General features: G+C 40.9%; 1 protein-coding gene across 1 annotated transcript; it reads left to right on the plus strand.

The window, feature by feature from the left end:
- Positions 1-1,759: 1,759 nt before the first annotated feature.
- On the plus strand, positions 1,760-8,704 carry LOC110537548 (malate dehydrogenase, mitochondrial). Its single transcript, XM_021623671.2, has 9 exons — positions 1,760-1,948; positions 3,220-3,388; positions 3,509-3,592; positions 3,701-3,810; positions 4,173-4,298; positions 4,553-4,630; positions 6,641-6,740; positions 7,574-7,725; positions 8,210-8,704. The coding sequence occupies exons 1-9, from the start codon at positions 1,883-1,885 to the stop codon at positions 8,339-8,341; spliced, it is 1,017 nt and encodes a 338-aa protein (XP_021479346.1). The 5' UTR covers positions 1,760-1,882; the 3' UTR covers positions 8,342-8,704.
- Positions 8,705-12,211: the final 3,507 nt, after the last annotated feature.

Here is a 12,211-nt window from a genome sequence, read left to right on the forward strand (position 1 = left end):
CTGACCCAGCTCTGATGCACCTGTACAGACCTCACCTTCTAGATGGTACTGGTGTGAACAGTCAGAGTCTTGAGTGGTTGATGTCCTTGATGATCTTTTTGCCCTTCCTGTGACATCGGGTGCTGTAGGTGTCCTGGAGGGCAGGTAGTTTGCCCCCGGTGATGCGTTGTGCAGACCTCACTACCCTCTGAAAAGTCTTGCGGTTGTGGGAGGAGCAGTTGCCGTACCAGACGGTGATACAGCCCGACAGGATGCTATCGATTGTGCATCTGTAAAAGTTTGTCAGGGTTTTGGGTGGCAAGCCACATTTCTTCAGTTTCCTGAGGTGCTGTTCCGCCTTCTTCACCACACTTGTTTGATTGCCTTGCGGAAGGAATAGCTACACTGTCAACCATTTCAGCGCCATTTCGTGCTGCTTTGAGACAAGTGTGGGGACTTGTCTTGATAAATCAATCAATTTCAGATTTGTCACTGAATCTCCATTTGGATATTGGTTAGGCTACAATTAGGGTGTGGAAATGTTAGCTAAGCTCAGGTGAGGGCTGCTAATTATCATCTTGTCTAGTTGGCTCATTTATTAGCACTGATCAGAACATTTGACAGCATGTTATGTAGCTTAACATGTGGTTTATTTTGCTCATCACTTGCAGTTGATTAGTAGCCTAGGCCTACTCCTGACAAAAAGCCTGTGACTTGTCTTAATCAATCAATGTGATTTTGTTTCACTGAATCTCCATCTGTATATTTGGTTAATTCTCTGGCTGGGCAAATAAGTGGAGGTGGTATAGCTTATATATTCATTTGCAATCATCTATAACTGATCAGAAAATGTAGCATACAATAATGTAGCCTAAATCAAGTGTAGACCTATTATTTTGCTCGATCGCGTAAAGGCAACTCCAAAAGCCTGCGGAAGTTGTGAAAAATGAACATGAGACTTACATGCTTTTGAAAATATAAAATACAGATTTATTTTATTTTATATCTGTATCATGATGAATATCTGAGACTCTACGCCTGCTCCCTAACAATGCGGAGTAAGGGTAGGAAAGAGGTGAAACGTTGCTCAAAAAAGCATGGGCTCTGTTTCAAAATGTAACTTTTTTATGACTGCAGATCCACAAGTTGCCGTGACGCAAGTTGTGTGGGTTATATTTCATTATATTCACAGCCTACTATAAAATATGTGTTTTGACTGTGATCAGGGTAGCCTAAGTGTTTTTTCTGTTTTAATGAACAAACTAACTGTTGATTTCATGTGCATGGCAGCCATCCAGCCTATAGCCAGCACAGACCAGTAACATAATTAAACTCAAAGTATACCATTATATTATTTTGAAAATACATTTTATTAGTCTTGTGTTTATGACATGCCTAAAACAAATGAATGATGGATTTATTTGTGATTTAAAAAAAAAAAATAGACAACGGTTCACATCTACCACTCCTAACCTTTCTGGCATGGGATATATAAAATACTTATCTCGACAAGAATGTGGTAAAGAATGTGGTAAAGATGGGACCGTATGAATTGGGTTCTAAAAAACATTGGCAGATTTTTTTTTTACAGGCAACATACTCTAAAGTATGTTTGCAAAGGGTTGAATATACACTCCAAGAAATACAGCACTAAAGTGAAAGGACCACTTTTGACCTTCACGTTCTGATACATGATTGATATTATTTTCGCCCAATCACAAATTGATATTTACATATGTTAACCAATCAAACTGCATATGGAGCAGGAAGTAGGCTGTCCCCGATAGTTACGGTAGGTAGCTCGCTTTTGAACGCTTTCTGTCTCGACCGGGCACCGAGGTAGAGGACGTTTGAGTCACTGAGAGGATCAGCAAATTGTATTTTTGGTATAAAATCAGACAACATGTTTTCCCGCATTGCAAGACCCACACTTTGTATTGCTAACAGAAGCTTAACCACCTCCTCACAGGTAAATAATAAGATTAATATATATTTTAAAAATACATAATTTTGTCAGCCAAAGAGATAGTTAGCTTAACGTGACTAACGTTATCATTAGTTAGCTAGCATGGTTGCCATCTAGCGTGTCAGAATAGTTAGACAGCCAGTTAACTAGCTATAACTTGCAATGTAATAGATACACTTCGTACGCGTTGAGCCACCGCAGAATGGTCTAGATTGTTTCAAACGAGTGATAGTTGCCGACCATATCGTATAAGTTAGCTATAGCTTGCTGGCAAGGATGTGTACACGATTGAAAGCTGTGTGCACTGTATAAGGTCAACAAACGTTTCCTTCACTTTTAAGGTCCGCAAGGCATGTGTTTTGTCAGTTGTCATCTCTAGTTTGTCCTCCATGACATGATGGTAGTGAACCACCTCTGATGGCCCATTTCAAGTTTTTATGAATGATATTAGGATTAGTTTGTTGGGCCTTTTTTTTATGTTCAAATTAAGGTTTCAGCTAATGTATCCATATGTAACACACATGAGGCACAACAGTAGCCTTGTATTTAAGTCATGGTTAGCCCAGGTGATTATAAACTAAAACTACTGATAATATGCAATACAATAGCATACATTTTTTTGCCATGTTTCCTTTCTACACCCGTTTGAGCAAAACTGCAAGGTGTTTCATCAATCCTGTGTTTATTTTATCCTTGACACAATCTCAGTGTTAAATATGTTACTTTAGGTTGGCATTGAAAATGACACAATGTAATAATTCCAGAGCCTTTTACATTGATCAAGAAGTAACCTCTTGAATATAATCTGTTACCATTATCTGTGAGCTTAATGTAAGGGTGGCTTACATTCTTTCTACAGTTTAATGAGCCTTGAATCGCCCACTCTGAAATACTGGCTTCTCAGGAAGTGGGTCTAAGTGGTTTATGGCCTACAAAATAACGTCTTTGATATCAGCAAATGACAAGGAGTTATTGTGCAAAGATACATTGCAAAGTTCTACATTGAATTTGGACTATAACCCTTGATCTAATGGAACCCATCCTTCAAAACCAACAATGAGTCTGTCGCTCATTTAATCTTATTGCTGGTAATAGATGCACATCTGTATTCTAAAATACAGTTTGTGATGGAAATCTTCAAAAACACAGAAGATATGTTGGTTCTGTGTGATTTTATGTCGGAAATACGGTTAGTAGCCAGGATTTCTAAAATGTGCAGAACAGTATCATTAACATAGATAGACAGTCAGTGAAATTGTCTCCTCTCCCCTCAGAACAATGCGAAGGTGGCAGTGCTGGGTGCGTCCGGCGGTATTGGCCAGCCTCTCTCACTGCTCCTAAAGAACAGTCCTCTGGTGGGCGAACTGTCTCTCTTTGACATTGCCCACACACCTGGAGTGGCAGCTGACCTCAGCCACATCGAGACCAGGGCCCACGTCACAGGTAAGACACCTTCCTGCTGGACATCAGCTAAGCTACTAGTGTCTTGATGCTGTATAGTGAAATGAGTGTGAAAATGTCTGCTTGGTTGATGGCATTTAACTATCATGATTCCTTCACTAGGTTACATGGGTCCAGACCAGTTGAACGCTGCACTGAAAGGCTGTGATGTCGTTGTCATCCCCGCTGGTGTCCCAAGAAAACCTGGTGAGTTCACCCAAGTCGACAATGTGATTCATACTGAAGAACATCATGTTATGCTTTTCTTTCAATTGAGAAGTGCACACATTACATTTTAACGTGAACTTCTTGCAGGCATGACCCGTGATGATCTGTTCAACACCAATGCCACCATCGTGGCCACACTGGCCGACGCCGTCGCCCGCAACTGCCCCGAGGCCATGATCTGCATCATCGCCAACCCTGTAAATACACCACTACCTCCTCTCCAGACACCTCACAGATTAACTCACCCTCCTGATGACTCACATTACTCTAGAGCAGCTCAGATGTCTAGAGTTAGAGGCCTTAGTGTTGGAGAAAAGCCATTTTGTGTTGTTGCCAAAGAGAAGGTACTACTGGCTTTCAGGAATAGAGGTCAAGGCTTTAATTTGGAAGGGAATTTATTTTCCATGCCAGCTCTGTTTAGTTCACTGACTGTGTTTCGATGCTTCAGTCAATATGCCCTTTAATGATACAATATCTTGTTTGAATACATGTTAAATGGTAAATTCTTAAATATACAATTGGTTGTGTACATAGGAACAGTTTTGTTTCCAATCCATAGGTCAACTCCACTATTCCCATCACATCAGAGGTCATGAAGAAGTATGGCGTCTACAACCCCAATAGAGTGTTTGGAGTCACAACATTGGACATCGTCAGAGCCAACGCTTTCGTTGCAGAGCTGAAAGTAATCCATCTTCAAGCTGCAGAGGATTGAGGACCTCACTCCTCATGTTCCCTATACACACCCTCTATACCTTTGGCACATCAGGAGTGATCTCAAAGTTCACAGGGATATCACCCTGAACGGAAAAAACGCTTGTTTTGCTTGTATCTTAGATGTTTTTTTGTTCAGCAGCAAATGCTAGTCAGCTAGTATCCACTCATTGTATAATGATTGGCAATGCTAGATGGCTGACTATTTGGTGTTTTGTATTGCAGGGCCTTGACCCAGCACGTGTCAATGTACCAGTGATTGGAGGTCATGCAGGAAAGACTATTATTCCTCTCATCTCACAGGTAAGAATTAAGGGCTTTTTCACAGAAATAAAAAATCCAATACCTGAATGATTGTCTTGCAATGCCATCAGTAGGCCTACATCTTAATCTAATTACAAAGATAACACACTTTTGCAATTCTCTACTGTTTCATGTAATTTCATTCTGTTGGTATTTGAGCTATTAGATATCCCACCCCCCTATTGGAGACAACTGTGTTTATGGCTCCCTCTAGTGTGTAACATTTTATGGTGTGGATCAAAGCGAATGAGGGTTGTTCTACAGTAGGAGGCCTTGATTAGGTATTTTTCATTAGTCAGGGTCTTTAAGAAATTCCTCATTCATGGTCATTTAAAAATGAAGTTGGAAAATAAAAAGTGTAAGGTTCTCACTAAACAATGCTTTCCCTGTGAATAACTATACACATCACATTTTTTTTTTCACCTTTATTTAACCAGGTAGGCCAGTTGAAAACAAGTTCTCATTTACAACTGCGACCTGGCCAAGATAAAGCAAAGCAGTGTGACACAAACAACAACAGAGTTACACATGGAATAAACAAACATACAGTCAATGATACAATAGAGAAGCTCTATATACAGTGTGTGCAAATGAGGTAGGATAAAGGGGGGTGAGGCAATAAATAGGCCATAGTGGCAAAATTATTACAGTATGGCAAATTAAACACTGGGGTGATAGATGTGCAGAAGATTGCGTGCAAGTGTGCAAGTAGCGATACTTGGGTGCAAAGGAGCAAAATAAATAATATGGTGATAAGGTAGTTGGATGGGCTATTAACAGATTGGCTATGTACAGGTGCAGTGATCTGTGAGCTGCGCTGACAGCTGGTGCTTAAAGCTAGTGAGGGAGAAATGAGTTCCCAGCTTCAGTGATTTTTGCAGTTCGTTCCAGTCATTGGCAGCAGAGAACTGTAAGGAATGGCGGCCGAAGGAGGAATTGGCTTTGAGGGTGACCAGTGAAATATACCTGCTGGAGAGCTTGCTGCGGGTGGGTGTTGCTATGGTGACCAGTGAGCTGAGATAAGGCGATGGCTTTACCTAGCAACGACTTATAGATGACCTGGAGCCAGTGGGTTTGGCGACGGATATGAAGCGAGGGCCAGCCAATGAGAGCATACAGGTCGCAGTGGTGGGCAGTATATGGGGCTTTGGTGATAAAAGTGTTGGAGGCTATTTTGTAAATGACATCGCCGAAGTCAAGGATCGGTAGGATGGTCAGTTTTACTAGGGTATGTTTGGCAGCATGAGTGAAGGATGCTTTGCTGCGAAATAGGGAGCAGATTCTAGATTTAATTTTGGATTGGAGATGCTTAATGTGAGTCTGGAAGGAGAGTCTAACCAGACACCTAGGCATTTGTAGTTGTTCACATATTCTAAGTCAGAATCGTCCAGAGTAGTGATGCTGGATGGGTGGGTAGGTGTGGGCAGCGATCGGTTGAAGAGCATGCATTTAGTTTTGCTTGCATTTAAGAGCAGTTGGAGGCTACGGAAGGAGAATAGTATGACATTGAAGCTCGTCTGGAGGTTAGTTAACAGTGTCCAAAGAGGGGCCAGAAGTATACAGAATGGTGTCGTCTGCGTAGAGGTGGATCAGAGAATCACCAGCAGCAAGAGCTACATCATTGATGTATACAGAGAAAAGAGTTGGCCCGAGGATTGAACCCTGTGACACCCCCATTGAGACTGCCAGAGGTCCGGACAACAGGCCCTCTGATTTGACACACTGAACTCTGTATTGATTTGATTTGTCACGTGCTGAATACAACAAGTGTAGATCTTACAGTGAAATGCTTACTTACAAGCCCTTAACCAACAATGCAGTTAAGAAAAATACCCCCAAAAATATGAAATATAAGTAACAATTAAAGAGCAGCGGTAAAATAACTAGCGAGGCTATATACAGGGGTTACCAGTACAGAGTCAGTGTATGGGGGCACCGGTTGGGTAAGGTAATTGAGGTAATATGTACATGTAGGTAGAGTTATTATAACATCCACACGTCTCTCTGTAGGCAACACCCAAAGTGGAGTTCCCAGCCGACCAGTTGTCTGCTCTGACTGCTAGGATCCAGGATGCTGGCACTGAGGTTGTGAAGGCCAAGGCTGGAGCAGGTAGGCATTGTTTGTTACCCTGAGTACTGACCAATGACTGTCTATATATGAACAAAGCCATCGATCATGTGACACCTTTCATTCCTATTTGAAGACGATAGTGCATTGAAATCGGTTAAGATGGCATCTCATGGAAACAACATGCGCAGTTTGAGCTACTCCAGGAAGTGACGTTGCAGGCTAGCTCAGTGCTGCCTCCTCATTGATTAAATGCCAATTTATTCTTGCTCCGGAAATGTGATCCGGAGGCTCCGTACGGAGGGTTTGACACCATTGCAGAGCCTCCGGAGGGCAAAATGAGCAATGTACCACAGCGCCGTGCGCCTCCCAAATTTTGTAACGATGCGGAGGGCTCAGTATAGCTCCGCATTGACATGATTGGTTGGCGGTAGGTGGGGGCGGGAGGTCCTGTATAAACACACTCACTTCCTTGACAACTATCTTCACAACAGATCTGCTCTGCGAAGTGCAGGAAGTATGAATTCCCTGACTTCTGCAGAGGCCGCATCACAGTAAATGCTGTACAGCCACTGCAGATAATGGATTGACCATGCAGAGCCTTTAACTCAAGTTGAAGGCTGACCGGGCTACTGCAGGCTGCCATTGGCAACTAAATTATCTAAATTAACTTGTGTGTGTGATTATTATTTTTTTATGTAAAAAAATCAGTTCAGGGACATTAAAAGCAGTTATTGGTACCATTATTTTTTAAAATATTTTTTTACATTTCACGAAGATTGAGCACACTTCATTTTTTTCATTCACTATAATGGGGTGGATCCTGTGTTTTAACCACTGATTGAGCTCTAACTGGCTAACCTATTTGTGTTCAGGCTCTGCTACGCTGTCCATGGCCTACGCTGGGGCTAGGTTTACCTTCTCTGTCCTGGACGCCATGAACGGAAAGGAGGGAGTCGTAGAGTGCGCGTATGTAAGGTCAGAAGAGACCGAATGCAAATACTTCTCCACACCTCTCCTCCTTGGGGTAAGTCCTGCACCACCTTATTAATAGATTTATAACTTGGAGACAGAAATTTCACCTTTTGCTTATTAATGTTGTACTTAAATCAATGCCTAATCACTTTTATTTTGTGAAAATAATTTTTAAATATATTTTGAATGGTTTATATCCCTGAACCTCTTTTGGCCCTTAATGCGCAGTCTGATCGTGTGGGCGTTAGGAAACAAATTTGAAGATATTTACATACACCGCCCTGATTGGCTGTTAGATGGTCTAGATTTGGGTCAAATGTTTCATCCTACCTGAACCAGCAGAAATTCCTGGCATTTTCACAATTTCTGTGTTATTTTGACATCGTAGTGTGGAAATAAATATATTTGTTAGTGGAAAATCACATTTGTAACTGCACTGCCCCTTTCAAGTTCCTATCTGAATGACGGACACTTTTTTCTTGAATACAGTTCATAATCTGAAGTTGTAACCAGTAGGAATATTTTTGTTCTTTTAGAAACACGGAATTGAGAAGAACCTTGGACTGGGCAAGCTGTCAGCCTTTGAGGAGAATCTGGTGGCTGATGCCATTGGTGAGCTGAAGGGCTCCATCAAGAAGGGCGAGGATTTTGTTGCTAATATGAAGTGAGCAGGATTTGAAACTCTCAACCTGTGGTTATTTATATTGTCCAGTCACATAAATGGTGCCAGGCCTCTCCAAAATCAAAGTTTCATCATGCCTGACAAAGCAATAGTTTGTTACTGATCAGAAATATTTACTCAAACAGTTGATCTCACCATCTTGAGCTTGATCAATGTAGGTTTGAGAGGTATCTCTGAGAGAATCATGACCGACAGTATATTTTGTATGGCACTTATGTTTGCAATTTGGAATGTCAAAGTAGGCTCCACGTAACTATGCATGGAATTATTTGAGTAGTATTTTGTCTTTGCCCATCAACTCAACTATTGTGGCTTCTTTCAAATGTATAAAGAAATCTCAACCACCATTTACATTTTGTGATTTGTATTTTAATATTTTAGGGGAAGGGGTCCATGGAAATGTCAATCAGTATTCCAAATGTATTACCTTGAGTCTGTCAATGATATTCAGTTATACATTTGAATTTGGACATCAAAATGTGTAACAAGTGGCATCCAGCTGCAAATTTTTTTTTTTTCAAACGCCGAAGGACATTGAACATGTTTTAGAATTCATTTGGATCTGTTGAGCTATGGGGAAAGTGTGGTCGTGAAATGGAATATTTGGAATGAGCTCATTATTACCTTGTAACCAAGGAGTACCACAGCTAAATCACACTACAAAACAGACTCTTGCTAGCTAGAGATAAAATATGCAGACATATATATTTTGACTAACCTTTGCATATCTATGGTTGATGGCGGTAGCTGATTACCATCTGAGATCAATACCTTTTCCTTTCAAGTATTTTACACTAAATTAAACTAGCTAACTACAGTTGAAGTCAGAAGTTTACATACACCTTAGCCAAATACATTTAAACTGTTTTTTACAATTCCTGACATTTTAATCTTAGTAAAAATTCCCTGTCTTAGATCAGTTAGTATCACCACTTTATTTTAAGAATGTGAAATGTCAGAATAATAGTAGCGATTTATTTCAGCTTCTATTTCTTTAATTTAATTCCTTTATTCACATTCCCAGTGGGTCAGAAGTTTACATACTAATTGAGTGTATTTGGTAGCATTGCCTTTTAAATTGTTTAACATGGGTCAAACGTTTCGTGTAGCTTCCCACAATAAGTTAGGTGAATTTTGGCCCATTCCTACTGACAGTGCTGGTGTAACTGAGTCAGGTTTGTAGGCCTCCTTGCTCGCACATGCTTTTTCAGTTCTGCCCACAAATTCTCCTTAGAATTGACAGCACGCGTCTCCTTCCTGAGCGGTATGACGGCTGTGTGATCCCATGGTGTTTATACTTGCGTACTATTGTTTGTACAGATGAACGTGGTACCTTCAGGTGTTTGGAAATTGCTCCCAAGGATGAACCAGACTTGTGGAGGTCTACAATTCTTTTTTTATGAGGTCTTGGCTGATTTCTTTAGGATTTTCCCATGATGTCAGGCAAAGAGGCACTGAGTTCAAGGTAGGCCTTGAAATACATCCACAGCTACACCTCCAATTGACTCAAATGTGGTCAATTAGCCTATCAGAAGTTTCTAAAGCCATGACATAATTTTCCAAGCTGTTTAAAGGCACAGTCAACTTAGTGTATGTAAACTTCTGACCCACTGGAATTGTGATACAGTGATTTATAAGTGAAATATTCTGTCTGTGAACAATTGTTGGAAAAATTACTTGTGTCATGCACAAAGTAGGTGTCCTAACTGACTTGCCAAAACTATAGTTTGTTAACAAGAAATTTGTGGAGTGGTTGAAAAACAAGTTCTAATGACTCCAACCTAAGTGTATGTAAACTTCCTACTTCAACTGTATGTGTTCATTGTCATGATGTTACTTAAACAACATGAAATAAGTGGAACCAGGTGCAGGCTGAGGCAAAATATGATATTTGCTGTAATACTTTCAAATGAATCTTTTACCTCATCATGACTTCTCTGCTTGAAGTGTCCATTGTTATTGATCAAAATAATGTCTACCTGGATTCATCATGCCAAGAATCAAAGCATCAAGCCCTTCAAGTCTATCGAAGACCAGTACCTGTCAATGATTTATAAACTCAGCAAAAAAAGAAACATCCTCGTACTGTCAACTGCGTTTATTTTTAGCAAATAGTAAATATTTGTATGAACATAAGATTCAACAACTGAGACATAAACTGAAGTTCCACAGACATGTGACTAACAGAAATGGAACCCTGTGTGCCTGAACAAAGTGGAAGCTACAGAAATGCACTTATTAATGTCTACATTCGTTTTTGCCACATTTATTATAGACACCTTAATGCATACTTTATAATGTGAGCTAAACAAAGAAAACATATATACAAACATTTTCCTTAGAGTATAATTGTTTAGATCACTAATGTTACTGTCCCCACTCCTATGAAAAAATACTTTATGTAATTTTGAAACATTTAATGTAGAATTCCATTCATTCCTATGGAGGACTGCTTCTACTGGGGAGTGCCAATAATGAAGACCTGCGGCTTCAAAGCCTTTCTATGGCCAATACATAGCATCAGCAATCCAGGGTTTATGTACAGCATTGGTTTCTACCTGTGTGTGATGGAGGATTTAGCAGAATGGTTGAGAGACTTGTACGGTATTGACTGAACAATATGCGCTCGAGACTGGCACAGTTCTCTGTTCCCACGCCAATAATTTCACAATGAGGGGTGGGAGAGATAATTCAGAGAATTATGGGATGGTGTGACGGGTCCAGCTGCCAACAACTGGTGCCACCTGGTTTTCGTGTCTCTATGGGTGTTACGTTTGTAAATTTGGCCCAACCTGCCACTTTCCTTGGCCGGGACGACATCTCAAATTTAATCAGTTGATGAAAGCAGATAAACACTGAGTATACCAAACATTAGGAACACCTTCCAAATATTGAGTTCCACCCCCCACAGAGGCTATTTAGATTAGAAGGAATCCAATAGAGTACATACATATTTAATGTATGTGTTATTTTATTTCAGTAGGATGGAGAAGAAATGGAATACCTGGAATATTACTCAAAGCTATTCTCAATATTGCTATACAGCATAGGGCATGCTGCACACTAGGCAGCAGTGTACACTTGTTATGTTTGGACAAATGAGCTGCTCATTGTGTATTACAGTGCATTGACAAAGTAGATGCATTAAAGGTGTCAAGAAAAGGAAGCATGGATAGATCATGCTGGTCCCCGTTGCTCTGCTGAGTCACACTCTGTGACACAGCTTCTGTCACCTACGTCACCGCTCCACACTAGATGCTGGTGTAATAAATTACTTATGTAACTGAATCATTGCTGGCCTGTCCTCTCCAAGGATGGCTTCTAACCAAAGGCATGTAACATCTCACTCTCCTGAATCACCAGGTTTATACAATAAAGTCCCAAAGGGACAGAGTGGAAGGACAGGAAGAACGGTGGACTGTGGTTGTCGTTTCGTCATAGAATAGAGACACGCGTTAACATCAGCAAACCGCTTGCCCATACAACACCATACATGCGCTGTCTGCCATCTGCCCGATACAGTTGAAACCATGATTCATCAATGAACAGCCCACTTCTCAGAATGCCAGTGGCCATCGAAGGTGAGCATTTTCCCACAAGTCGGTTACGACGCTGAATTGCAGCAAGGTCAAGACCCTGGTGAGGACGACGAGCATGCAGATGAGCTTCCATTAGACGGTTTCTGACAGTTTGTGCAGAAATTCTTTGGTTGTGCAAACCCACAGTTTCATCAGCTGTCCGGGTGGCTGTCACAGACAATCACGCAGGTGAAGAGCTACACATTTTAGAGTGACCTATTATTGTCCCCAGCACAAGGTGCACCTGTGTAATGATCATGCTGTTTAATCAGCTTCCT

Source organism: Oncorhynchus mykiss, chromosome 12 (genome assembly GCF_013265735.2).
Source record: "Oncorhynchus mykiss isolate Arlee chromosome 12, USDA_OmykA_1.1, whole genome shotgun sequence".
Taxonomy (NCBI): domain Eukaryota; kingdom Metazoa; phylum Chordata; class Actinopteri; order Salmoniformes; family Salmonidae; genus Oncorhynchus; species Oncorhynchus mykiss.